At 44.5% G+C, this 26584-nt stretch overlaps 1 protein-coding gene across 1 annotated transcript; it reads left to right on the top strand.

The window, feature by feature from the left end:
- Positions 1 to 623: 623 nt before the first annotated feature.
- Positions 624 to 25186, top strand: Wbp2nl (WBP2 N-terminal like). Its single transcript, XM_041672536.1, has 6 exons — positions 624 to 685; positions 13414 to 13522; positions 13780 to 13921; positions 14278 to 14370; positions 23274 to 23378; positions 24792 to 25186. Exons 1-6 carry the CDS (start codon positions 624 to 626, stop codon positions 25184 to 25186), a joined length of 906 nt encoding a protein of 301 aa, XP_041528470.1.
- Positions 25187 to 26584: the final 1398 nt, after the last annotated feature.

Here is a 26584-nt window from a genome sequence, read left to right as displayed (position 1 = left end):
GTCGGACCCACTGGAGGCTGAAACTCACAGTCCACTTCCTGATCTAGCTCACCTTTTCCAGATGTTCTCGCACAAGGCCGTCGGTTCGGATTCTAGGCCTTCTTTGCTGGAAGAAAGCTCTGGCCTTAAAAGAGTGGAGCGATGTAGACCCTTGATCTGGATTGGTTTAGGGTAATCTGGGCTGAGATTTTGGGCTAATGGCTGCTTTTTATTTTTATTTTATTTATTTATTTATTTGTCTCAAACTCACAGAGATCCGCCTGCCTCTGCCTCCCGAGTGCTGGGATTAAAGGCGTGCGCCACCACCGCCCGGCTCATGGCTGCTTTTTAAATAAAAGCCCCAACTCTTGCAGGAGCAAGAGGGCCTGGCTGTAGGTCTACACACAGGTTGCAGGATAGATCTACACACCCACCCTCCAGCCCCTCCCCGCTCTAGGGGTGGGGCCAGCTCCGCGAACACGCCCCTCAGGGCTCCCCCTGCCAGTTCCTCTTGTGACAGCTGCCCTACTCAACTCCAGGTTTCTGCGCCACAATCTCCGCCCTTTCCTCAGGGCCCCGCCCCCTGCTCTGTAGGCCCCGCCCCTTCCCATTAGAAGGGCCCACGGAGGCGGGAGGGGATCAAGATGGCGGTGAATCAGAACCACACAGAGGACCGCCGTGGGGCCATCATCCCTCGTGGCGAAAGGTGCCTGAGGGGACTTCCAGGCTGCTGTCGAGGAGGGAGGAGATGCTCAGGGGTAGCCTTGCGCGAATCAGCGACTTTCCCTCCCTTTCCGGGCGAGGTCCTTTGACGTTTGAGGGCGTGCGCCTTCGCGGGCCGTCCGTCCGGGAACCTTTGGCGCGTGTGCAGGGTCCCAGGACGGGCGTCCTCAGAAAGGTCTGAGCGAGAGAGGTGTGAAGAGCTGGTCAGCCCTTGCATCGCGCAGCATGGCCACCATCGACTGTGTGCAGCTTTATGGGGTGACAGTCACCCTGAGGGCCCTGGGTGCGCCTCACACTACCCGAGTTAGGCGACTCGGGAAGAGGGGCTAGGATGTGGAGTGTTGGTAACGGTGAAAAGATCCCCAAATTGGCGAGAGCCTGCATCAGAAATTCCCCAAAGCTCGCTTTCTTGTTGATTCAACCTGGGAGATGACAGTGCCACCTTTATTGAAAAGACTGGGAACAAAAAAGTAGGGGTGTTCAGAAGAATGGCGCGCCCTCAACCTCTTCCGGGCTAGGGCTTATAAGGTGGCTTCTCTGTCAGTGGAGGCCCATCTCCAGGCAGATTTAAGACCTTGACCCCAATCCCTTCTTTAGTCCACCCCTCACCCACTCTCCCTACACTGTCTCCACTTCTTGTTAATCTCTTGTTGATTTCCCTTTATTTCCCACCACGCAGTGAGAATCAAATTCAATGGTGTGCTCAAATGAACTTGAAGACCAGTTTGAGGCCATCCTGGTCTCCATTGCGAGTTCTAGCACAGCCAGAGCTATTTAGTAGAGAGACCCTGTCTCAAAAAAGGAAAGAAAAGAAAAAAAAAAAGCCCTGATTTTTTTGTTCCTTTGAAGTTTTAGAGTCTGTGCTCTTGAATATGTACCCATGGTTTCCCTTGAACAGTTAATAATGGCAAGTGTTATTCTTCGTGCCTCTCTGCTGTGTCTGCAATGGGGGCAGAGCTGTTCCTCTCATTTCGCGAGTAGAAACATAAGACACGGTTTGCTCAGAGTCATTTTCTGAAATGCCCAGATTTGGATTTGGAATCACATGCACCGATTTCTCTTGCTGCCCTTCAGAAAAGTTTTGTTTTCTGCTTTCTCTTTGTCAAAGACCCTGTTTGGCTATGACTTTCCCAGATACAAACTGCAGTAAGAAAATAGTTGAGGGGAGCAGGAATTGGATCTATTTTTAATTTTCCTTACAGTTATGATACACATTTGAGAGTTTAGGTGCAATTTGTGGTGTGTTGAATGTGCTGAGACTGAAGTCTTGCTATTTATTTAGCTAGGGCTGGCCCTGAACTTGTGATTCTTCTCCCTCAGCCTCTCAATTAATTTTGTAGTAATTAAACAACTACAACAAAACATCCCAGAATACCTCAGATTTGGAATTGAGCAAAGGTTTATTTACACTGGAATACCAGCCATTGGCAATAATAATATAGATATTGGTATTAAAAAGCATCCCCAATGTATTGGTAAATGAGGAAAATAAATTACAAAGAGGTTGGGGGAGCACACGTGTTATCGAGAAAGAATCTAGTGACTAAAGTTGGAGTTAGTGCTTGTATGTATCCTTGCCTTGGTACAGTATATGTTAAATAGACCTAATCTAAAAACTTAAAAATGCTCCATTGAAGCCAGATGTGATCATGCAGGCCTGCTGGGATTGCAGGGGATGGTGCTGGTCTGTGGTATAGCAGGGGATGGTGCAGGTCTGTGGGATTGCAGGGGATGGTGCAGGTGTGGGATTGCAGGGGATAGTGCAGGTCTGTGGGATTGCAGGGGATGGTGCAGGTGTGGGATTGCAGGGGATGGTGCAGGTCTGTGGGATAGCAGGGGATGGTGCAGGTCTGTGGGATTGCAGCGGATGGTGCAGGTGTGCTGGGATTGCAGGGGATGGTGCAGGTGTGGGATAGCAGGGGATGGTGCAGGTCTGTGGGATTGCAGGGGATGGTGCAGGTGTGGGATTGCAGGTGATGGTGCAGGTGTGGGATAGCAGGTGATGGTGCAGGTCTGTGGGATTGCAGGGGATGGTGCAGGTGTGGGATTGCAGGTGATGGTGCAGGTGTGGGATAGCAGGGGATGGTGCAGGTCTGTGGGATTGCAGGGGATGGTGCAGGTGTGCGATGGCAGGGGATGGTGCAGGTGTGGGATTGCAGGGGATAGTGCAGGTGTGCTGGGATTGCAGGGGATGGTGCAGGTGTGTGGTATAGCAGGGGATGGTGCAGGTCTGTGGGATGGCAGGGGATGGTGCAGGTGTGGGATTGCAGGGGATAGTGCAGGTGTGCTGGGATTGCAGGGGATGATGCAGGTGTGTGGTATAGCAGGGGATGGTGCAGATCTGTGGGATGGCAGGGGATGGTGCAGGTCTGTGGGATAGCAGGGGATGGTGCAGGTGTGGGATTGCAGGGGATGGTGCAGGTGTGTGGTATAGCAGGAGATGGTGCAGGTCTGTGGGATTGCAGGGGATGGTGCAGTTGTGTGGTATAGCAGGGGATGGTGCAGGTCTGTGGGATTGCAGGGGATGGTGCAGGTGTGTGGTATAGCAGGGGATGGTGCAGGTGTGCTGGGATTGCAGGGGATGGTGCAGGTGTGTGGTATAGCAGGGGATGGTGCAGGTCTGTGGGATTGCAGCGGATGGTGCAGGTGTGCTGGGATTGCAGGGGATGGTGCAGGTGTGTGGTATAGCAGGGGATGGTGCAGGTCTGTGGGATTGCAGCGGATGGTGCAGGTGTGCTGGGATTGCAGGGGATGGTGCAGGTGTGTGGGATTGCAGGGGATGGTGCAGGTCTGTGGGATGGCAGGGATGGTGCAAACCTGCTGGGATTACAGTTCTATGCCGCCATACCTGGTTTGGAGTCCATGTGTCATCATGACTGAGAGATCATAAATGTACTGGCCAGGCTGTGTTGTAAAAATGAAAAGGGGGCTGGAGAGATGGCTCAGAGGTTAAGAGCACTGACTGCTCTTCCACAGGTCCTGAGTTCAATTACCAGCAACCACATGGTGGCTCACAATCACCTGTAATGAAATCTGGTGCCCTCTTCTGGCCTGCAGGTATAGATGCAGGCAGAACACAATGTCTACATAATAAATAAATAAATCTTTTTAAAAGAAAATGAAAAAGAGCTGGTGGTGGTGGCACACTCTTTTAATCCCGGCAGACAGATCTCTGCGAGTTTGAGGCCAGCCTGGTCTACAAGAGCTAGTTCCAGGACAGGCTGCAAAGCTACAGAGAAACCCTGTCTCGAAAAACCAAAAAAAAAAAAAAAAAAAAAAAAAAAAAAGGAAAAGATTAAATAGTTTTATTTTATCCATTTTTTAAAAATTGTGCAGATAATACTTCATGTAATAGTAGGAAAAACAGAGAAAAAATTATTTCCCCAAATTCCAGCATTCAGTAGTTTTTACATCTTAGTATGGATTTCTCTTCCCTTTTCCTTATGGAAACTCATGTTTGTTTCCCCCCCTTTCACCAGCTTTGGAACTAATTTTTCTCATTTGCCGATCTATTGAGGCAATTTTTAGTACCCATATCTGTATTGCTACTGTCAATGGCTAATACTCCAGTGTGCATAAATCTTTACTTAATTCTCAATATGAACTGTTCTGATGTCCTTTTCCCCATTTATAAGCATTATTGCTTGGAATTTTTAAAAAAATTAAAATTATATGTGTGCACGTGCACATGCCACAGCACATGTAGAGGTCATAGGACAACCTATGGGGGTTCTCTCACCTTCTACCATGTGGGTCCAAGAGATCAAATTTAGCCTATCAGGCTCAGTGGCAAGTGCCTTTACTCAGGGAATCTGCTTGAGAATGTATCTCTACCATTCTATCGAAATGTACCTTTGAGGCTGGTACCGTAACCTGTCTCTGTGCCTTACCTGTGATGCTAAGGATGCTGTGAGAGGCAAGGAAGAGCCCGGGTTGAGGCTTCTTCTGGTGTCCCAGTCCCACCCCATGGAGGAAACCAGCAGTGACTCGGTCCCCAGCACTAGCACAGTGCATACTTCCAGTTTCCCCTGTCCGCTGGGAAAAGCTTACTGGTTATTTTACAAGTGTAGTAAATTGTGAAGGTCTCCATATTGAAAGACAAAGATCCTAAGAACTGTGAAGGATTTGCATTTCTCTGACTTCCGGATAAAAGCTACAGCAGAGCAATAAGCAGGCAGTTATTAGATGGAGTGATAAAGGAGAGCATCACTATTAGCAGTAGAGGAATAGCTGAGTTCACCTGAGGGCGAAACTATTTTGAAAAACAGGTAGGGATTTGTGGAAGAAGGGGACCTTCGGGCTATTTCTGTCATAGAAATATGCTTGAAGCATGTCAACCTCCAAAAAGAAGGAAAAGCAAGCAGATAAGTTGTTATAAAGGGAAGATCCTCCTCAGTCAGGCCAAGGCATCCCAACAAACCAAAACCAAAGGAGAAGATGAATGGAAAACCAGGGCACAGGTCCCTTTATCAGACTCAAGATGCCCAAGGATAAAGGAAGAACTTAGGGTCTGGTGTCGTACTTATGTTAGTATCGTTAAAATAAAGGCTTTGTGGAGTACACACTTCAGCTGGCCAAAATCTAGAGATTACTTAAAACACATACTACCAAATAGCTTTTTTAAAAAATATAAAATAGTCCATAGGAAAAAATTTAAGAACTTTAAAGTGTTGTGTTTCTATCTTGTCTTCTCCCAGTACAGGTTGAACATCCCTGATCTGAAAATCCAAAATCCAAAATGCTCCCCTAAATTCAGATGTGATAGGGCTAGAGAGATAGTTCATCTAGTAAGGGCTTACTTATCCTGTTCTGCTAGAGGACCCAAGTTCAGTTCCCAGAACCTACACTAGATGGAGCTCAACTGCCTGTAACTCCAGAACTAAGGCTTCCAAGGGTACCTACAGATATGCATATACCCTCTTCCCATATAAAGGGCATACACACAATTTGAAAAAAATTATTCCGGATGTGGTGGTACATACCTGAAGGCGAAACTGCCTTGAAAATTACAGCACTCGGGTTGATGTAAGAGGATTGTGAGTTCCAGGACAACCTGGGCTATATAGCCAGACCATGTCTCAAAACAACAAACCTTTTAATCTGGTCTACAGAGCAACTTCCAGGACAGCCAGAGCTGTTACACAGAGAAACCCTGTCTTAAAAAACAAACAAAAAGCCGGGCGGCGGTGGCACACGCCTTTAATCCCAGCACTTGGGAGGCAGAGGCAGAGGCAGGTAGATCTCTGTGAGTTCGAGGCCAGCCTGGTCTACAAGAGCTAGTTCTAGGACATGCTCCAAAGCTACAGAGAAACCCTGTCTCAAAAAAAAAGTTCAATTTTGCTATTTGTTTTCTACCATTCTATCTTCTGTGTTCCTTAACTCCTTCACTACTGCCTATTGTTTCTGAGATTTTTTTCCAGTATGCCATTTAATTTCATTCTTACTTCTTTTTGGCTATATTTTAGTGATTTTCCTTGTGTTTGACCTGTTGATTATACTTAACATCTTAATTTACAGTAATATAACTCACAGCAACAGTGGTGCTCTGTGACTTGGCCAGGCTCTCATGTTTCCTCCCACCCGCGGGTGGGCCGGCTGAGGACACGTGGAACCCTGGGCTCAGGAACCAGGTTTCTTTACAGCAGCTCTCCATTCCACCTGCCTGAGCACGACTTCTACACACACCACCGGCTTCAGTTGGTGAGTTCCCCCATTCTGGTCAGCTTAACTGTTTCTCTGAACCCAAGGAATGGACCGTTGTGCTCCTGGAAATCTTCTGGTGCTCCTAGCCCCCAACCCTTAATTTGAACCCTTCACTGACATCTCCTCGGGATTGCTTCCCTTAGCTAAAATCGTCAGTCCTCCTGCTACTACTGCCAACAAACAGGGTCCCTCGGATTTTTCTTTCTCCTTTTTTCTTTTCTTTTTGACTACTTGTTAGTGGTCCCTGTTGTGGTCTCTCTGGCTTCTGAGTTGCCCCGACCAGAGCCAGTAAGGCTTTAACAGCCTGCCTGTAGGCAGAGGACACTCTCAGTCCCTATGGTGTTCACCACTGATTCACATCCTGCCTGTTGGGGGAGACGTCCCCTTATAGGCATTGTGGTGTCGCTGTTTTTGTGGGTTCACGGTTTCAGCTATGGGTAGCAAGCCATCCAAGCCCATCAATCCTGCCTCCCTGCTGGGGTGCTTTTTAAAGGCCCTAAAACCCCAGGCCTTAAAGCCCTACTTACAGATTCCAACACTTATCCATCTTTGTTCAAAAAATGGCCTCCTTACAATTTAGATAACAATTTAAAGTGGCCGCTTAGTGGCAATTTGATCCCGATATTCTCTGGGACCTTTCTAACTATTGTTAGTGCACAGGCAAATGGAAGGAGTTTCCTTTCATCCAAGCTTTTTACTATCTAAGTTCTAAGCCTAAGCCCTTTGTCCTTGCAAGTTGTGTTCCTGGCTATGCCATCTGAGCTGGAAGGACACTCCACTTCTGCTCTGGAACCCCTGCCTTTTCGACCTCAGTGGGCAGGTACCCCCATTCCTTCAGCTCCTACCCTCACTCCACCGGTGTCCCACTGGCTCCACTTTTCCTCAAATTGTCCCTGCCATCGCTACTGCTGCCAGTAAGATTGGTGGGATCCATGAGGCAGCTGTTTTCAATTCCAGCCTTTGCTCCCCTTCTGCAGTTTGTGGCATGACAGCTCAGTGACAGGGCAGATCACGCCTCTAGGTCTCTCTTATTATTAAACTTACAATCCCTGCAGCTCAAAAATCATGACTTTTCCTTACAACATGTGACCGCTGCCATTTTAACTGAGGTTAAGTGACCTTACCATAATCTTAACTGAGGTCAGGTGACTTCACTGCCATCTTAACTGAGGTATTCCCTGTCTGGCCCCCCCGGTTCTGACTCTGTTGCATATGTGTTTTGTGAAATGGCATGCCTTTGGTAGGGCCCACCAAGAGCATCCACTTCACCCAATTCCTGTTCACTCTGTTTGTGTGTTCATACATGTAACTTAAATGCAGCTATGTTTACTGTTAAATGTTACAATTGTCTGTTCATTGCATCTCATTTCAGACTACAAAACAATAAGTCTCATGTTTTAAACTGGTATGTACGTTTAAGTCTATTACAAAAATACTTTATATTTAATCCAACCCTCATTTAAAATATATTAGAATGTTCTCTACTATTGTCAGTTCTGCCATTAACCTTCTGTTGCAAGAAGTTTTTTCTTCCTTCTGTCTTTTTATGAGTATAAATCTTACCTGTTAAGGTGAAATCCAGTACAGTTAAGCTCGAACCCAGCTCTCTAGACAGAGTCTATACTGTATGTTATACCTGATAAACAGCCCTCAACTGCTCAGAAATCTGGGAAATATGGCATTTAAATATTTAATTATTAAAAGACTTTTTCATAACAAAAAGAGACAGGTTGGCTCCTAGCAGCAGCACTCTACTTCCTCCAGAAGAAGACAGAAGACAAATAGGCACAGAACAATGTCCATCTGCAATTCGTTTCAACTGCCAAGTGCTGACCACTGGGAAAAACCGCCTTTCATTTAAACTAAAGATTGCTGGATTCGACAGCCTAACTGCTCAGGTCAAGGTAGGCCTGTCTTCCTACAGATTTCTTAGCCCACAGGATCTTCTGGAGCCTGGCAGACCCTGCGCTAAATAGCAAAAGGCAAATACGACCTTCAGTGACCATGGAGGACCCTGAGGAGTAGCTCTAGGTGCCAACCAAGTAAGTTCTCTGCTGTTTTTTAATCAATAACTCAAGTAAAATTTTATCCTTCTCAAAGATCTCTGATACAGTTTGACAGCTGAGAGGTTATGTCAGTTTAAAAGGACAACCACACCAAAAAAAATTCAACAAAATAAAAATATAAGACCTGGAAGTTATAAAGTTGTGAGGACAAATACAAGTTATCAAATTTCTCTCTCACACTGCCTTCCATAGTCTTAAAAACACTTTTTATTGTGCAAAAAATCTATCACAGTCATTCTGACATAAATATGCTCTTGTTTATACAACGTATATGTCTAAAACTGTTTTCACAAAGAATTCTTGTGAGTTCCAGGGAGCCAAATTGAAGGATCCACCTTAAACAGGTGTTAAGAGACACCAGACATTTCCCTACCACAAACACTGAACAGGAGCAAAGAGACCAGCTACACCAGGATGTGACCAGCACCCAGCTTTCTCAGGTTCTTCCCCAAAGATCACACCCACAAATAAGCAGGAAGCAGTCTTGAGAATCCGCCGCCCCAATTCCTTTAACCTGTGGTACCTATCCTCCTGCCTTTTTTATTATAAAAAAGAGATGGGAATGTAATGGTCTGTCCTGTCCCTTTAAGAGACAAGCTACACCCATTCCCTCCCCATCTACTGAGACAAGATGATCATCAGCTTTTAGCCTGAGATCCTCCCTTTCTGTCTCTAAGAGGCAGCTTCTGTCTCTCCCTTCTCCCACTTCTCCCCTTCCCCCATCTCTCTCTCTCTCTCTCTCTCTCTCTCTCTCTCTCTCTCTCTCTCTGTGCTTCTCTCTCTGCTCTTCTCTCCTTTTCCCTCCATAACCCACTAAATAAATATCCAACCTCACTCTGCATGGTGTGCCTATTCATGTCTCTGTCTCTCGCCCACCATGAGACTCCCTGCCTGCTACTACCCGGGAATCCACAGTGGCATGGTCTCATGGCCTGCTGCCCACTGCAGCCACTTGGGGATCGCAGCAGTTTTATTTAAACCATAACACCAACAAAAAAAATCTTTTGTCCTATGTGGCTCTGCCCACTCCCAAAACTTTACTGTCACACATTACAGTTCTTTGTATTATCACTATCAATGTGTAATTCTCATTTTATGATCTTAAACTGATCCTTCCACTGTATCAACCCCTCCTCAGTCATGTAACTTCCCTGCTGAAAAATCCAGAGCTTGCAGTTCTTGCCTGTCCAGTGAGTTCCCAAGCTCACATCCCAAACCACTTCCCAACCTGGTCTCTCTCTTCTCCCTGTTACTCATGCTGTGTGATATCCATATGGCCTTTTCCTCCCGAGGAGGCAATTTGCTTTCCATTATCTGTGTCTCCATTCCCATCAATGCTATTGACTGAATCGTTTTTTCTACCATTACCTCTGCCTTAAACATTACCTATTTCTTAATAATAAGCTCTAGTGGGGTCCTTTCTGAAAGATCTTTCACAGTTGTGTCGACCATAAACAATCTGTCCTGTTAAATTACTGGGACATTTTTGTGCCATTTACATGATACGTGCCTCCTATTACTTGCATTATGTTCTCTGTTCATGTTTCCTCTCTTTTTAATTTTCTTAAAATAAATAGCAACTTACAATTTGCTAGAGCTATAGTACTGAAGGAGACAGTTCTCTCTAATAATCACAGAGGGGGCATTGAACAAATAAACTCAAAAAACACCTATATTCTATGAGGGAGGCAAGCTCAAGTCCAAATTGTCCCTATTCGGAGTGAACCTGGAGTAATGTGCAGGGTTTAGGGGGGAGAAGCCAGAGTAATGTGTGGGGTTGTGGGGGGGAGAAGCCAGAGTAATGTGTGGGGTTGGGGGGGAGAAGCCAGAGTAATGTGTGGGGTTGGGGGGGGGGGAGAAGCCAGAGTAATGTGTGGGGTTGGGGGGGGGAGAAGCCAGAGTAATGTGTGGGGTTGGGGGGGGGGTGAAGCGGAGCAATGTGCAAGGTTGGGGGGGGGTGAAGCCGGAGTAATGTGTGGGGTTGGGGGGGGAGTGAAGCGGAGCAATGTGCAGGGTTGGGGGGGGTGAAGCCGGAGTAATGTGTGGGGTTGGGGGGGGAGTGAAGCGGAGCAATGTGCAGGGTTGGGGGGGTGAAGCCGGAGTAATGTGTGGGGTTGGGGGGGGAGTGAAGCGGAGCAATGTGCAAGGTTGGGGGGGGTGAAGCGGAGTAATGTGTGGGGTTGGGGGGGTGAAGCGGAGCAATGTGCAGGGTTGTGGGGAAGGAAGTGAAGCCGTAGTAATGTGTGTGGTTCAGGGTCTGGAGTGAAGCCAGAGTGGTGTGTGGGGATGGTGGGGGAGTGAAGCTGGAGTAATGTGAGGGGTTGGGAGCGTGAAAGTGTCTGTGCCTAGTCTTCTTTATCAGCCAAACATTCCAAGAGCCCAGTTCTTCCTACTTATTGCACAAGAAATCTAAGAATTAGTGGCAGACATTGAGACTAGAAGTTTGAAAAGACAAAGAAAATCCAGCCATAAAAAGGGAGAAGAGGGGCTGAAGAGATAACTTGGTGGTTAAGAGCACTTCTTGCTCTTCTAGAGGGCCCAAATTTGGTTCCCAGTGCCCATGTTAGTTAGCTCACAATAATCTGTAACTCCAGTTCCAGGGGATCCAAAGGCCTCTTCTGGCCTCTGTGAACATCCACACACATGTGGCATACACTCACACAGATACATACATGCAAAAACTAAATGTATAAGTAAAAGTAAAATCATTTTATTTTAAAAATTATTTTGTGTGTATGGATATTTTCCCTGCATGTCTGCCTATACACCGCATGTATGAAGGTCCTTTGAAGGTCAGAAGAGGGCGTCAGATCTGCTGGAACTGGAGTTACAGACTATCGTGAGCTGCCTTGTGGGTGCTGGGACTCAAACCTGGATCCTCTGGAAGAGGAGCCAGTGGTCTTAACTGGTGAACCATTGCTCTGGTCCAGACAAAGAATTTTTAATACATTTTTTATTGATACTTTTTTTTTGATTTTGAGGCAGGTTTCTGCATAGCTTTTGGTTCCTCTCCTGGAACCATCTCTTGTAGACCAGGCTGACCTCGAACTCACAGAGATCCGCCTGTCTCTGCTGTGTTTAAAGGTGTGCGCCACCACCGCCCGGCTGATACTTATTGAGCTCTACATTTTTCTCTGCTCCCCTCCCTGCCTCTCCCTCCCACCTTCAATCCTCCCCCCAAGGTCCCCATACTTAGGAGATCTTGTCTTTTTCTACTTTCTACTTCCCATGTAGATTAGATCTATGTAAGTCTCTCTTAGTGTCCTCATTGTTGTCTAAATTCTCTGGGATTGTGGTTTGTAGGCTGGCTTTCTTTGCTTTATGTTTAAAAACTACCTATGAGTGAGTATATGTGATAATTGTCTTTCTGTGTATGGGTTACCTCACACAAAATAATGTTTTCTAGCTCCATCCATTTTCCTGCAAAATTCAAGATGTCATTATTTTTTTCTGCTGTGTAGTATTCCATTGTGTAAATGTACCACATTTTCCTCATCCATTCAGTCGAGCAGCATTTAGGTTGTTTCCAGGTTCTGGCTATGACAAACAAAGCTGCTATGAACATAGTTGAGCACATGTCCTTGTGGTACTATTGAGTATCCTTTGGGTATATACCCAGAAGTGGTATTACTGGCTCTTAAGGAAGGTTGTTTCCTAATTTTCTGAGAATCACCACACTGACATCCAAAGGGGTTGTACCAGCTTGCATTCCCACCAGCAATGCAGAAGTGTTCCCTTTTCCCCACAACCTCTCCAGCATAAGTTGTCATCAGTGTTTTTGATCTTGGCCATTCTTACAGGTGTAAGATGGAATCTCAGAGTGGTTTTGATTTGCATTTCTCTGATGACTAAGGATGTTGAACATTTCCTTAAGTGTCTTTCAATCATTTTAGATTCCTCTGTTGAGAGTTCTCTGTTTAGGTCTGTACTCCATTTTATTTATTGGATTATGTGATCTTTTGGTGTTCAATTTCTTGAGTTCTTTGTATATTTTGGAGATCAGACCTTTGTCTGCTGTGGGGTTAGTGAAGATCTTTTCCCATTCTGTAGGCTGTCGTTTTGTCTTGTTGACCATGTCCTTTGCTTTACAGAAGCTTTTCAGTTTCAGGAGGTCCCATTTATTAATTGTTTCTCTCAGTGTCTATACTGCTGGGGTTATATTTAGGAAATGGTTCCCTGTGCCAGTGCGTTCAAGTGTACTTCCCACTTTCTCTTCTATAAGGTTCAGTGTGGCTGGCTTTGTGTTGAGGTCTTTGATCCATTTGGACTTGAGTTTTGTGCATGGTGATAGATATGGGTCTATCTTCATTCTTCTACATGTTGATATCCAGTTATGCCAGCACCACTTGTTAAATATGCTTTCTTTTTTTTCCATTTGATATTTTTTGCTTTTTTATCAAAGATCAGGTGTTCAAAGAGGTGTAGATTGATATCCGGGTCTTCTGTTTGGTTCCATTGGTCTTTCCTGTCTGTTCTTATGCCAATACCAGGCTGTTTTCAGTACTATAGCTCTGTAGTAGAGTTTGAAATCAGGGATTGTGATGCCTCCCGAAGTTCTTTTATTGTACAGGATTGTTTTGGCTATCCTGGGTTTTTTGCTTTTCCATATGAAGTTGAGTACCATTCTTTCGAGATCTTTGAAGAATTTTGCTGGGATTTTGATGGGCACAAACAAAATCTTTTTAAGAAGGAAGAATAGGAACAAGTAGTTCAAGAACAGTATTTCTTGAATCCTTTTCATTTTCTAAAATAGAAGTAGCAGCTAATATATATTGACTGATACTGTTGTTTGTACCATTTTGGTGTTTTCTTTGGTCATGCTAGGGATCACATCTGGACTAGCAATTCTAGGCAGGTGTCCTAGCCTAGAGCTGCATCCACAGCCCCGAGTGTGTCTTTTATGTACTTCTTAACATGTGCTGCCCGCCTTGCCTTTCTGCAGTCTCCTGAAGAGGTCTTCAGATGTGGACCTCTCCTTCCCCCAGCCACCACCAGGCTCCAGCTTCTTCAGTGGTACAAAGAGAGGTGCACTGTTTCTCACCTCATATCGGGTAATGTATACTTTTCTTTTGATTGGCTGATTAACTTACATTTGCTTTTCATGAAGCTAAAAAAAAGTTAAACATTGGCTTTTAAGGTGTTTTAAGACATTTTTACTTTGAGACTTCCATTTTGAAGAAGGATGGAAGAAAGAGATGATGTTTCTCAATTAGGCCACACTACCCAAGTGACCTTGATGTTGCTTCTGCAAGACTCTATCCACGGACAAATTCTGTATTCCTTTTCCAAAGTTTCCTTCCTCACTTAGGTGATTTTTGTGACGTCGCGCTCAGACAATGATCCCATGTTGTCTTTTATGATGCCATTCCATCTAATGACGAACTGCACTGTTGAACAACCAATCTTTGCTGCAAACTACATTAAGGGAACAATTCAGGCAGCTCCAGATGGTAAGTTTTTCTTCTTAGAAGTGCCTCCTGGCCGGGCGATGGTGGCGCACGCCTTTAATCCCAGCACTCGGGAGGCAGAGGCAGGCGGATCTCTGTGAGTTCGAGACCAGCCTGGTCTACAGAGCTAGTTCCAGGACAGGCTCCAAAGCCACAGAGAAACCCTGTCTCGAAAAACAAAACAAACAAAAAAAACAAACAAAAAAAAAAAAAAAGAAGTGCCTCCTGTATGCCCCCAAAATGATGCTAAGAGTTTAAGATTCCGACTTGCTTCGTGTTAAGATTCAAACCAAAGCCGAGCTGCGTGCATGAGGGTGCATTCCTCAGGGTTTGTGAGTATTTGCCATTTCTTCGCCCAGGTGGCTGGGAAGGATCAGCGACTTTTAAAATGGCCTTCAGGAAAGGAGGTGCCATCGAGTTTGCCCAGCTGCTGGCCAAAGCCGCCTCCGCTGGTGAGTGATAACGCAGTAGAGGCTGTAGGCGTTAAGGGGTTGAAGTAGTACTACTTCTTAGCAGAGCTGGCTAGCCTGTGCTCAGGCATTTGGCATTTCTACATGAAGTCAACAAGCATTTCACAAGTTTACCTGTTATCTACACTGTATGCTTATTTGCCTCGCCCTGTCCTAGGGTAGCTGGGAGCCTGTAGTCAGACACCTGTATGACTAACCTAAAACCAGTGTTCTTTTGTGCTACCTCCTGCATGGCTTGGTCCTAGAAACCTGACTGGAATGACTTGGGAATGAAGAACAGAAATACTCTTTTTTTTTTGTTTTTTTTTTTTTTTTGGTTTTTCGAGACAGGGTTTCTCTGTGGTTTTGGAGCCTGTCCTGGAACTAGCTCTTGTAGACCAGGCTGGTCTTGAACTCCCAAAGATCCGCCTGCCTCTGCCTCCCAAGTGCTGGGATTAAAGGCGTGCGCCACCACCGCCCGGCTCAGACGTACTCCTGTACAAAAAGCCTGCCCTGATGGAGCAGCATGCGGCTCAGAAACTCAGTGTCTGTCCGAACAGCATGAGGGAGAGGTCAGGTCTTCTTTGTAGGAAGTCTGTGTCTGTGAGCTGTCTCAAGCTGTGACCAACCCGGGCGAGGAAGTTTCAGTACTTCTGTACAGTCTTGTCAATATTTGTACTTTGTTCAGAGGAAATCCTCGCCAATTCCCTGAGCTCAACCTGTGGAAAGCTTTGTCACCTGCATTTTGATCTCGCCTTGGCCTTGCCCTTGTTTCTCTTCTGTTTGCTCTTATTGTCCATGAGGGGAATCGGGTCCCAACTGTCCTACAATGTTGACCTAATGGCTGTACCGGAGAATGCTCTCTGTAATTGAAATATTCATTTCTACTGCTTTTATCCAACCTAACTTCCTGCCGCCCACACTCTTACAATCCAGTCAAACTGCACTTTATACCTTACCCACTCTTCTCCTGAGTTGTCACTTTGTTCGGTCAGGCTCTTTTCTGCTCTCTCTTTGTTTTTTGTTTCTTTCTTTTTTTTTTGGTTTTTGGTTTTTTTCTTCAGACAGTGTGCCCCTGTAGCTCTGGAGCCTGTCCTGGAACTAGCTCTTGTAGACCAGGTTGGCCTTGAACTCCACCTGCCTTTGCCTCCCAATGCTACCACTGCCCAGTGCCTCGATGCCTTTCTTTTTTTTTTTTTTCTACCTCAAGCCCCAATCTAGATGTTGAAAACCCAGCCTAGTAAAGATGGTCATTTGCAGATACATATATATTTGCTTTAATAGAAACATTGACTATGGTGCCCCAGACACGATGGAACAGTATAAAGTGTCTAGGTTAGTACTATAGTGAATGAACTATGATGCTGTAGATATGGTCAAGACCTATAATCAATGTAAGTTTGAAAGTAAATGAGTTTAGTTTAAAATCATGTAATTTATTTTTTTATTTTTTTTTCATTGTTTTTTTTTTAAATATTTACTTATTTATTATGTATACAATGTTCTGTCTGTGTGTATTCCTGAAGGCCAGAAGAGGGCGCCAGACCTCATTACAGATGGTTGTGAGCCACCATGTGGTTGCTGGGAATTGAACTCAGGACCTTTGGAAGAGCAGGCAATGCTCTTAACCGCTGAGCCATCTCTCCAGCCCTGTTTTTTTTTTTTTATAATTTTTTTTATTAAGAAAAGAAGAAAAAAAAACATAAACAAAAAACAAGTTTCCACCTCCTTCCAGCCTCCCATTTCCCTCCCCCTCCTCCCACCCTTCTCCCCCTCCTCCCACCCTTCTCCCCCTCCCCCCACTCCTCTCCCCCTCCCTCTCCAGTCCACAGAGCAGTCCGGGTTCCCTGCCCTGTGGTAAGTCCTAGGTCCTCCCCCCTCCGTCCATATCTAGGAAGGTGAACATCCAAACTGGCTAGGCTCCCACAAAGCCAGCACATTAAGTAGGATCAAAACCCCGTGCCATTGTCCTTGGCGTTTCATCAGCCCTCATTGTTCGCCATGTTCAGAGAGTCTGGTTTTATCCCATGCTTTTTCGGTCACAGTCCAGCTGGCCTTGGTGAGCTCCCAGTAGATCAGCTCCACTGTCTCAGTGGGTGGGTGCACGCCTCGTGGTCCCGACTTCTTTGCTCATGTTCTCCCTCCTTCTGCTCCTCATTGGGACCTTGGGAGTTCAGTCCAGTGCTCATGTGTGGGTCTCTGTCTCTATCTCTATCCATCACCAGATGAAGGTTCTATGATGATATGCAAGATATTCGTCAGTATTGCTCTAGGATAGGGTCATTTCAGGTTCCCAATCCTCAGCTGCCCAAGGAACTAACTGGGAACCTCATGTTGGGCACTTGGGAGCCCCTCTAGGGTCAAATCTCTTGCTCACCCTAAAGTGGTTCCTTTAACTAAGAATTGTGGTTCCGTGCTCCCCTATCCACCTTTCCTTTATCCCAATTCTCCTGATTCCCCAAGTCCCCCCTCCTTCCCTTCTACCTTTTCTCTCCCCATCTCCCCTTACCCCCATCCCACCCCACCCCCAAGATCCTAATTTTCTCCCCGGCAATTTGGTCTACTTCCCTTAGCCAAGAGGATAACTATATGTTTTTCCTTGGGTTCACCTTCTTACTTAGCTTCTTTAGGTTCACCTATTGTAGACTCCGTGGCCCTTATTTATGGCTAGAAACCAATTATGAGCGAGTACATCCCATGTTCATCTTTTTGGGTCTGGGACACCTCACTCAGGATAGTGTTTTCTATTTCCATCCATTTGCATGCAAAATTCGAGAAGTCATTGTTTTTTACCGCAGCGTAGTACTCTAGCGTGTATATAATTCCATACTTTATTCATCCATTCTTCCATTGAAGGGCATCTAGGTTGTTTCCAGGTTCTGGCTATTACAAATAATACTGCTATGAACATAGTTGAACAAATGCTTTTGTCATATGATAGAGCATCTCTTGGGTATATTCCCAGGAGTGGTATTGCTGGGTCCAGGGGTAAGTTGATCCCGAATTTCCTGAGAAACCGAAACACTGACTTCCACAGTGGTTGCACAAGATTGCATTCCCACCAGCAATGGATGAGGGTACCCGTTCCTCCACAGCCTCTCCAGCAAAGGTTATCCTTGGTGTTTTTGACTTTAGCCATTCTGACAGGTGTAAGATGATATCTCAAAGTTGTTTTGATTTGCATTTCCCTGATTGCTAAGGAAATTGAGCACGACTTTAAGTGTCTTTTGGCCATTTGAACTTCCTCTGCTGAGAATTCTCTGTTCAGATCAGTGCCCCATTTTTTAATTGGGTTAATTAGCATTTTAAAGTCTAGTTTCTTGAGTTCTTTATATATTTTGGAGATCAGACCTTTGTCTGTTGTGGGGTTGGTGAAGATCTTCTCCCAGTCAGTAGGTTGCCTTTGTGTCTTAGTGACTATGTCCTTTGCTTTACAGAAGCTTCTCAGTTTAAGTAGGTCCCATTTATTCAATGTTGCCCTTAATGTCTGTGCTTCTGGGGTTATACATAGGAAGCGATCTCCTGTGCCCATCTCCTGTAGGGTACTTCCCACTTTTTCTTCTATCAGGTTCAGTGTGTTCGGGCTGATATTGAGGTCTTTAATCCATTTGGACTTGAGTTTTGTGCACGGTGATAGATAAGGGTCTATTTTCATTCTTCTACAGGATGACATCCAGTTGTGCCAGCACCATTTGTTGAAGATGCTTTCTTTCTTCCATTGTATACTTTTAGCTCCTTTATCAAAAATGAGGTGTTCATAGGTTTGTGGGATAAAATCCGGGTCTTCTATACGATTCCATTGGTCGACTTCTCTGTTTTTATGCCAGTACCACACTGTTTTCATTACTGTAGCTCTGTAATAGAGTTTGAAGTCAGGGATGGTAATGCCTCCAGAAGATCCTTTATTGTATAGGATTGTTTTGGCTATCCTGGGTTTTTTGTTTTTTCCATATAAAGTTGATTATTGTCCTCTCCAGATCTGTGAAGAATTTTGATGGGATCTTGATGGGGATTGCATTGAATCTATAAATTGCCTTTGGTAGAATTGCCATTTTTACTATGTTGATCCTCCCAATCCAAGAGCAAGGGAGGTCCATCCATTTTTTGGTATCCTCTTCAATTTCTTTCTTCAATGCCTTAAAGTTCTTGTCAAATAGATCTTTCACTTCCTTGGTTAGATGTACCCCAAGATATTTTATGCTGTTTTTGGCTATTGTGAATGGTGAAGCTTCTCTGATTTCCCTCTCTGCTTCCATATCCTTTGTGTATAAGAGGGCGACTGATTTTTTGGAGTTGATCTTGTATCCTGCCACATTACTAAAGCTGTTTATCAGTTGTAAAAGTTCTTTGGTGGAGTTTTTGGGGTCGCTTATGTACACTATCATATCATCTGCAAATAACGAAAGTTTAACTTCTTCCTTTCCAATTCGAATCCCCTTGATTCCATTATGTTGTCTTATTGCTATTGCTAGAACTTCAAGCACTATATTGAAGAGGTATGGCGAGAGTGGACAGCCTTGTCGTGTTCCTGAGTTAAGTGGGATGGCTTTGAGTTTCTCTCCGTTTAATTTGATGTTAGCTGTCGGCTTGCTGTATATAGCTTTTATTATATTTAGGTATGACCCTTGTATCCCTAATCTCGCCAAGACTTTTAACATAAATGGATGTTGAATTTTGTCAAATGCTTTTTCAGCATCTAATGAAATGATCATATGGTTTTTTTCTTTCAGATTATTTATATGCTGGATTACATTGATAGATTTTCGTATGTTGAACCAGCCCTGCATCTCAGGAATGAAGCCTACTTGATCATAATGGATAATTTTTCGGATGTGTTCTTGGATTCGATTTGCCAGTATTTTGTTGAGGATTTTTGCGTCGATATTCATGAGTGAGATTGGCCTGTAGTTCTCTTTCCTGGTTGAGTCTTTGAGTGGTTTTGGTATCAGAGTAATTGTGGCTTCATAAAAGGAGTTTGGTAATGACCCTTCTGTTTCTATCTTGTGGAATACATTAAGGAGTATAGGTATTAGATCTTCTTGGAAGATCTGGTAGAATTCCGCATTGAAACCATCTGGTCCTGGGCTTTTTTTGGTAGGGAGGTTTTTGATAACCTCTTCTAATTCTTCGCGACTAACAGGTCTATTTAGATTGTTCACCAGGTCCTGATTTAACTTTGGTATATGATATTTATCTAAAAAAGTATCCATTTCCTTTACATTTTCCAATATTGTGGCATATAGGCTTTTGTAGTAAGATCTAATGATTCTCTGAATTTCCTCTGTGTCTGTGGTTATGTCCCCCTTTTCATTTCTGATCTTATTAATTTGCAAATTCTCTCTCTGCCGTTTGATTAGCTTGGATAGTGGTTTGTCAATCTTGTTGATTTTCTCCAGGAACCAGCTTTTTGTTTCATTGATTTTTTGTATTGTTTTCTGTGTTTCTATTTTGTTGATTTCAGCCCTCATTTTGATTATTTCCAGTCTTCTACTCCTCCTAGGTGAGTCTGCTTCTTTTTTTTCTAGAGCTTTCAGGTGGGCTGTTAAGTCTCCAATGTGAGCTTTCTCTGTTTTCTTTAAGTGGGCACTTAGTGCTATGAACTTTCCTCTTAGGACTGCTTTCATAGTGTCCCATAAGTTTGAGTATGTTGTTTCTTTATTTTCATTGAATTCCAGGAAGACTTTAATTTCTTTCTTTATTTCTTCCTTAATCCAGGTATGATTCAATAGTTGACTGTTCAGTTTCCATGACTTTGTATGGTTTCTGGGGGTAGCATTATTGTTGAATTCTAACTTTAATCCATGGTGATCTGATAAGACACAGGTGGTTACTAATATTTTTTTGTAACTGTGGATGTTTGCTTTGTTACCGACTATGTGGTCGATTTTCGAGAAGGTTCCATGAGCTGCAGAGAAGAAGGTATATTCTTTCCTATTTGGATGGAATGTTCTATAGATGTCTGTTAAGTCCATTTGATTCATTACCTCCATTAATTCTCTTATTTCTCTGTTAGGTTTCTGTCTGATTGACCTGTCCATTGGTGAGAGAGGAGTGTTGAAGTCTCCTACTATTAGTGTGTGCGGTTTGATGGCTGCCTTGAATTTTAGCAATGTTTCTTTTATGTACGTGGGTGCTTTTATATTAGGGGCACAGATGTTCAGGATTGAGACTTCATCCTGATGAACTGTTCCTGTTATGAGTATAAAATGCCCCTCTCCATCTCTTCTGATTGATTTAAGTTTAAAGTCAACTTTGTTAGAGATTAGTATGGCCACACCTGCCTGTTTCTTAGGTCCATTTGCTTGATAGGCCTTTTCCCAGCCCTTTACTCTGAGTAGGTGCCTGTCTTTGTGGTTGAGGTGTGTTTCTTGTAAACAGCAGAATGTTGGATCCTGTTTTCTTATCCAATCTCTTAGCCTGTGCCTTTTTATAGGTGAGTTGAGTCCATTGACATTAAGTGATATTAATGACCAGTGGTTGTTAACTCCGGTCATTTTTTTTTAGTCGTAGAGTTTGTGTGTTTCCCTTCTTTGTTTTGTGTTGGTGAAGGGTCTATAGATGTCTGAGTTATTGTGGTCATTGTTGGACTCCTTGGTTAGTGATTTTCCTTCAATTACTTTCTGTAAGGCTGGATTTGTGGCTGCGTATTGTTTAAATTTGTTTTTATCCTGGAAAATTTTATTTTCTCCATTTATAGTGAATGAAAGCTTGGCTGGGTATAGTAATCTGGGCTTGCACCCATGGTCTCTCAGTTTCTGCAGTACATCTATCCAGGACCTTCTGGCTTTCATGGTTTCCATGGAGAAGTCAGGTGTAAGTCTGATAGGTTTACCTTTATAAGTAATTTGGCCTTTTTCCTTTGCAGCTCTTAATATTCTTTCCTTATTCTGTATGCTTTGTGTTTTGATAATTATATGGCGAGGGGATGTTTTTTTTTGATCCAGCCTATTCGGTGTTCTGTATGCTTCTTGCACCTTCATAGGAAAATCTTTCTTTAGGTTGGGAAAGTTTTCTTCTATAATTTTATTAAATATATTTTCTGGACCATTGAGCTGCCCTTCTTCTCCTTCTTCTACTCCTATTATTCTTAGGTTTGGTCTTTTTATTGTGTCCCATATTTCCTGAATGTTTTGTGATGGGAGTTTGTTGGACTTGCTGTTTTCTTTGATCAGTGTGTTTATTTTCTCTATGGTATCTTCAGAATCCGAGAGTCTTTCTTCTATCTCTTGTATTCTGCTGGTTATGCTTGTTTCTGTAGTCTCTATTCGTTTACCTAGATTTTCCATGTCCAGCCGGCCCTCTGTTTGTGTTTTCTTCTTTGCCTCCATTTCAGTTTTCAGGTCTTGAACTGTTTCCATTATCTGTTTGATTGTTTTTCCTTGGTTTTCTAGGGTATCATTCACTGATTTATTCAATTCTTCAAACTTTCTGTTATATTTCTCATCCATTTCTATAAGGGCGTTTTTTACATGCTGTTTAAGGGTGTCAATCACTTTCATGAAGTCAATCTTTTCTCCTTCCTCTTGATTAAGGGGTTCTTGTCCTCCCGTTGTGAGGTCGCTTGTTTCTGGTAGCTTCATGTTGCTTTTCAGCTTGTTGGGCGAATTCTTGCCTTGACGTCGGCCCATCTCTTCTTCCAAATGCTCCCTATGGATCTTCTTTTACCGGATCAGGTCTCCTTGCCTACCAAACGCTGTCTCTCCCCAATGTTGGCTCTCCCAATGCTGGGTCTCCTGGCGCCGAAAGATCAGGCCTCCGTGCTGGTTGGGCAGCTCGCAGACAAAGCGCCTACCCCGCTTGGTGCAGGCAGGCCACAGAAACAAAGGAACTGCTGCCCGCCCGGGAGCCCCGGGTACTTGGACCCAGCGCCCAGATAGGCTGGGCTGGGCGATGCCACGCGCCAAAAGAGGGCAGTGGGGGCGAAGTGGGGAGGGCTCTGGACGGAAGCTGGGTGGGCCAGGAAGAAAGAGGCAGCACCCAGGGAGAAGAGGCCTTGCAGAGAGCCCAAGGAGGACAGGGGGCCAAGAAACCCCCGAGCTCCCCGTCCCAGAAACTCACCCCAATGCTGGGTCTCCTGGCGCCGAAAGATCAGGCCTCCGTGCTGGTTGGGCAGCTCGCAAACAAAGCGCCGACCGCGCTTGGTGCAGGCAGGCCCCAGAAACAAAGGAACTGCTGCCCGCCCGGGAGCCCCGGGTACTCGGACCCAGCGCCCAGATAGGCTGGGCTGGGCGATGCCACGCGCCAAAAGAGGGCAGTGGGGGCGAAGTGGGGAGGGCTCTGGACAGAAGCTGGGTGGGCCAGGAAGAAAGAGGCAGCACCCGGGGAGTAGAGGCCCTGCAGAGAGCCCAAGCAGGACAGGGGGCCAAGAAACCCCCGAGCTCCCCGTCCCAGGCTGGCGCCGTGGGCCAGAAACTCACCCCCAAAATCATGTAATTTAGTTAGTGCTTTTAAAGTATTTTCTATACTGGACAGTATCCTAGGCCCTTTGCAACCATCGGTTTAATGCTCATAAAATCTTATGATATAACTGGACAGTGGTGACATATATATATATATATATATATATATATATATATATATATATACCATATATATGTCATATGGCTATATATATACATATGCTAATATTATGCTCATTTGATAGTTGGGAAACCAAGTAAGTGATGGTTGTATAGTAAGTACTATTATTAGGTCCTAAATAACCACAGATAATGAGACAAAATTTCTGCTTTCAAGAAATATGTGGTTTAAGAAAAGGGCCACATGTATTTTTACTTAGTATCACCAGAGTATTGTTGGCTCTCATGTAAGGGGGTAGTTCATACTATTAGTTACTCAGTTCATAGCTGCTATATATCTAATTGAAAATAATAAAGAGTTCTTATTTTGCCAAATTGTTTTCTCAGCTGCTCAAGGAACTCCACTCACAGTTTCAAGTTTCTGGATAAGTCCTCTAGGAATCATTGTCATAGCTGGGGAGAGGAGCACGTGTGCCCCACAGGCATGCCAAGGTGAGGTGTGGATCAGGGCTTTTTGGAAGCTGGCCCCAATGCCCTTTCAGGGTTCAGAAAAGAAATCTACAGCCATCAGAAGGCTTGGGATCTAAGGATGTAAATGAATCTCTCACTCCGTACTTCTTTGTGCCTGTTTTTCTATTGCTCTGCTACTATTCCAATTCTCCTGTCCTACTTCTAACTTCTCCTTGTCTCTTCTCCTAGCTCCTTCTCTCTCCCTAAAAGCTCTCTTTATCCCAGGAACCTTGAAGTGATAAAGAAAATACAAGAGTTACCTCTCATTGATCAAAAGCACATTCCTAGAGCAAGTGACAAGGAGCCGAGTCAACACAAGGGCCCAAGGTTACAGGACCAGAGGCGGGGGGGGGGGTACAGTGCCCAGTGAGATATGCTTTGAGACATAGGTCTTTTGTTAACAGGCTGGCAAGCAAAGAATTGGTTGCTTTTTCTTAAGGTGCTTTGTGTATTTGTGTAGTAACCTTGGTTGGACATCTGCAACTCTAGGTCTACATACTGAGTTCCAGGATAGCCACTACAATATAGAACCCCCCCCCCTCTCTCTCTCTCTCTATATATATATATATATATTTTTTTTTTTAAAGAACCTTTAATGTCAGACCCAAACTCCAAACTTCAGGTGCAGAAAATGAAATGTTAGTTCTTTTCCAGAGTTCCCATCTCTCTGCTACTGTAATGAAATATCTGAGACAATTATTGAAAAAAAGGTTTTATTATTATTTTTGAGACAGGATCTCAAGTAGTCCAGACTGATCTCCAACTCACTCAGTAGCTGAGGATGCTGGTGACTGAACCGGGGTCCTCTGAAAGAGCAGCCCGTGCTCTTGATTACTGAGCCGTCTCTCTAGAGCCACCCCCTCCTTTAAATTCATAGTTTTTCCTTCTGGTTTTCAAATTATGATCCTCGCTGAGGGTGTTTCCTTTTCATAAACTCAACAAACATTATCAAATAAAATATGTGGGCTGGAGAGATGGCTCAGTGGTTAAGAGCATTGCCTGCCCTTCCAAAGGTCCTGAGTTCAATTCCCAGCAACCACATGGTGGCTCACAACCATCTGTAAAGAGGTCTGGTGCCCTCTTCCGGCCTGCAGACATTCACACAGACAGAATATTGTATACATAATAAATAAATAAATATTAAAAAGAAAAAGAAAAAAAATATGTATCAGCACAACTCTGAGTAATGACCACTTAACTAGAAGGGTATTTCCAGGTAATTCAGATCACCTTACCAGAAAAAACGATAAGGCTTTTGTCTGGTGATGACTAAAGGGAAGGTTCTAGCTTGCCTAAATTCTCACATGTGAGTTTCCCTTGGTATTGTTTTCTGTGTTCTTCAGTTATTCTTTGTTCATAGGTTAACAACTTTTCCCTTCTTTTTGCCATTCCCAGCTGCCTATGGAGTCCCACCTGCGGGACACGGAGCCCCACCTCCCAGATATGATGTCCTGCCTCCTGGATATGGAACTAGGATGTATGGATCCCCTCCTCTGAATGGAGTTACTCCTGTGGGCTATGGAGTCCTGCCTCCTGGATATGAAGCCCCCACTATGGAGTACGGAGTCCCACCTCCCAGATACGGAGTCCCACCTCCCAGATATGGAACCACAGCTGTGATGTCTAGTTCTCCACCTCCCAGATATGAAGCCCCACCTATGGGTTATGAGACTTTGCCACCTGCTCAGTCGGAAGCAGGACATCCCATTTCTGTGGCAGCCCAGACTCCTGGATTCCAAGCATCTTTTCCCTCTACCTCATCTTCACAAGCTCATTCTCCCCCTCTCTAAGATGTAAACCTTGAAGTTTCACCAAGCAAAACCATACACTAGCAGTGAAGTTAAGAAAGAATGTTTAGGTAAATGATCCCAGCCTCATCCTAGGTAGTTGGTCCCCCACCTAGGAAGTTCAGTTATAGGACAGAACTAAGATTTATCTCCATGCCTTGATTTAAAAAGCAGTGTCATTCTTGATTAGCTGGATAAAGGAGTAGCACCAGAGGGCTAATTCCCTAATGACTTGATTGGCTGGATAAAGGAGTAGCACCAGAGGGCTAATTCCCTAATGACTTGGTTGACATTGGATACATTTTAAAACATATCTTGACGTGAGCTTGCAAAAAGCTTCCTGCCTTTCTCCTCATCTGCATTAGAAAACCTTTATAATACTCTATTTGGTAGATACTAAGATCTGCTAAAATGTCGCATTGAGAGCTGGGCCTGGTGGTGCAGGTTTATAGAGGATGAAACAGAAGGATGACAAGTTCAAGGCTTGCCTGGCGGGCAGAGTCAAGGCCAGCCTGGGCAGCCTAGTGAGAGCCTGTCTCAAAGACTAAAAAGGGCCAGGGGGCTGGGCATTGGTGGCGCACGCCTTTAATCCCAGCACTCGGGAGGCAGAGGCAGGCGGATCTCTGTGAGTTCGAGACCAGCCTGGTCTACAAGAGCTAGTTCCAGGACAGGCTCCAAAACCACAGAGAAACCCTGTCTCGAAAAACCAAAAAAAAAAAAAGGGGGCCAGGGGATAGAGCTCAGCTGTAGTGTGCTTGCCTAGTATGCTGATGGTCCTAGGTTTAATCCCCAGTACCAAAATTAATTGATTAATTGAAAATGCAGGTGTCAGGCATGGGTGCACATGTCTGTAATCCCAGCGCTTGAGAGGAAGAGTCAGAAGGTTCAGAAGTTCAAGATCATCTCTGACTATGTAGGGAGTTAAATGTCAGCCTAGGCTACTTTAGAACCCACCTCAAGGCAGGGCGGTGATGGCGCACGCCTTTAATCCCAGCACTTGGGAGGCAGAGGCAGGCGGAGCTCTGTGAGTTTGAGGCCAGCCTGGTCTACAAGAGCTAGTTCCAGAACAGGCTCCAAAACTACAGAGAAACCTTGTCTTGAAAAAAACAAAAAACAAAAAAACCAAAACAAAACAACAAAAACCCCCCAAAAAAGAACCCACCTCAAAAACAAAATCAAAACCTCATCACATTGAACACAGTTGTTTCTTACAGTATTATTTACATTACAGAAAGAATGGAGCAACCTTAATTTTCAGTGAGAGGGACCTTATGAATTACACCATATTCATAAAATAGAATACATAGATGTTATAGAGAAGGCAGCCTTTAGGACCAAAACAAAGCAATAAGGGAAAAAGGTCCAAAGAAACCTACTGGGAGGGGGTATGTATGTTCATTA

Source organism: Microtus oregoni, unplaced genomic scaffold (assembly GCF_018167655.1).
Source record: "Microtus oregoni isolate MIOR12 unplaced genomic scaffold, Mior012 000022F_ref0000154, whole genome shotgun sequence".
Lineage (NCBI taxonomy): Eukaryota > Metazoa > Chordata > Mammalia > Rodentia > Cricetidae > Microtus > Microtus oregoni.
This window is presented reverse-complemented; position numbering and strand designations above follow the sequence as displayed.

Bases quoted from the DNA above. Each gene is read 5' to 3' on its own strand.
- Wbp2nl (XM_041672536.1), top strand. From the start codon at position 624: ATGGCGGTGAATCAGAACCACACAGAGGACCGCCGTGGGGCCATCATC. The intron at 686-13,413 runs GTGCCTGAGGGG...GCCTTTCTGCAG, and splicing joins ATCATCCCTCGTGGCGAAAG to TCTCCTGAAGAGGTCTTCAG. The intron at 23,379-24,791 runs GTGAGGTGTGGA...TGCCATTCCCAG, and splicing joins TGCCCCACAGGCATGCCAAG to CTGCCTATGGAGTCCCACCT.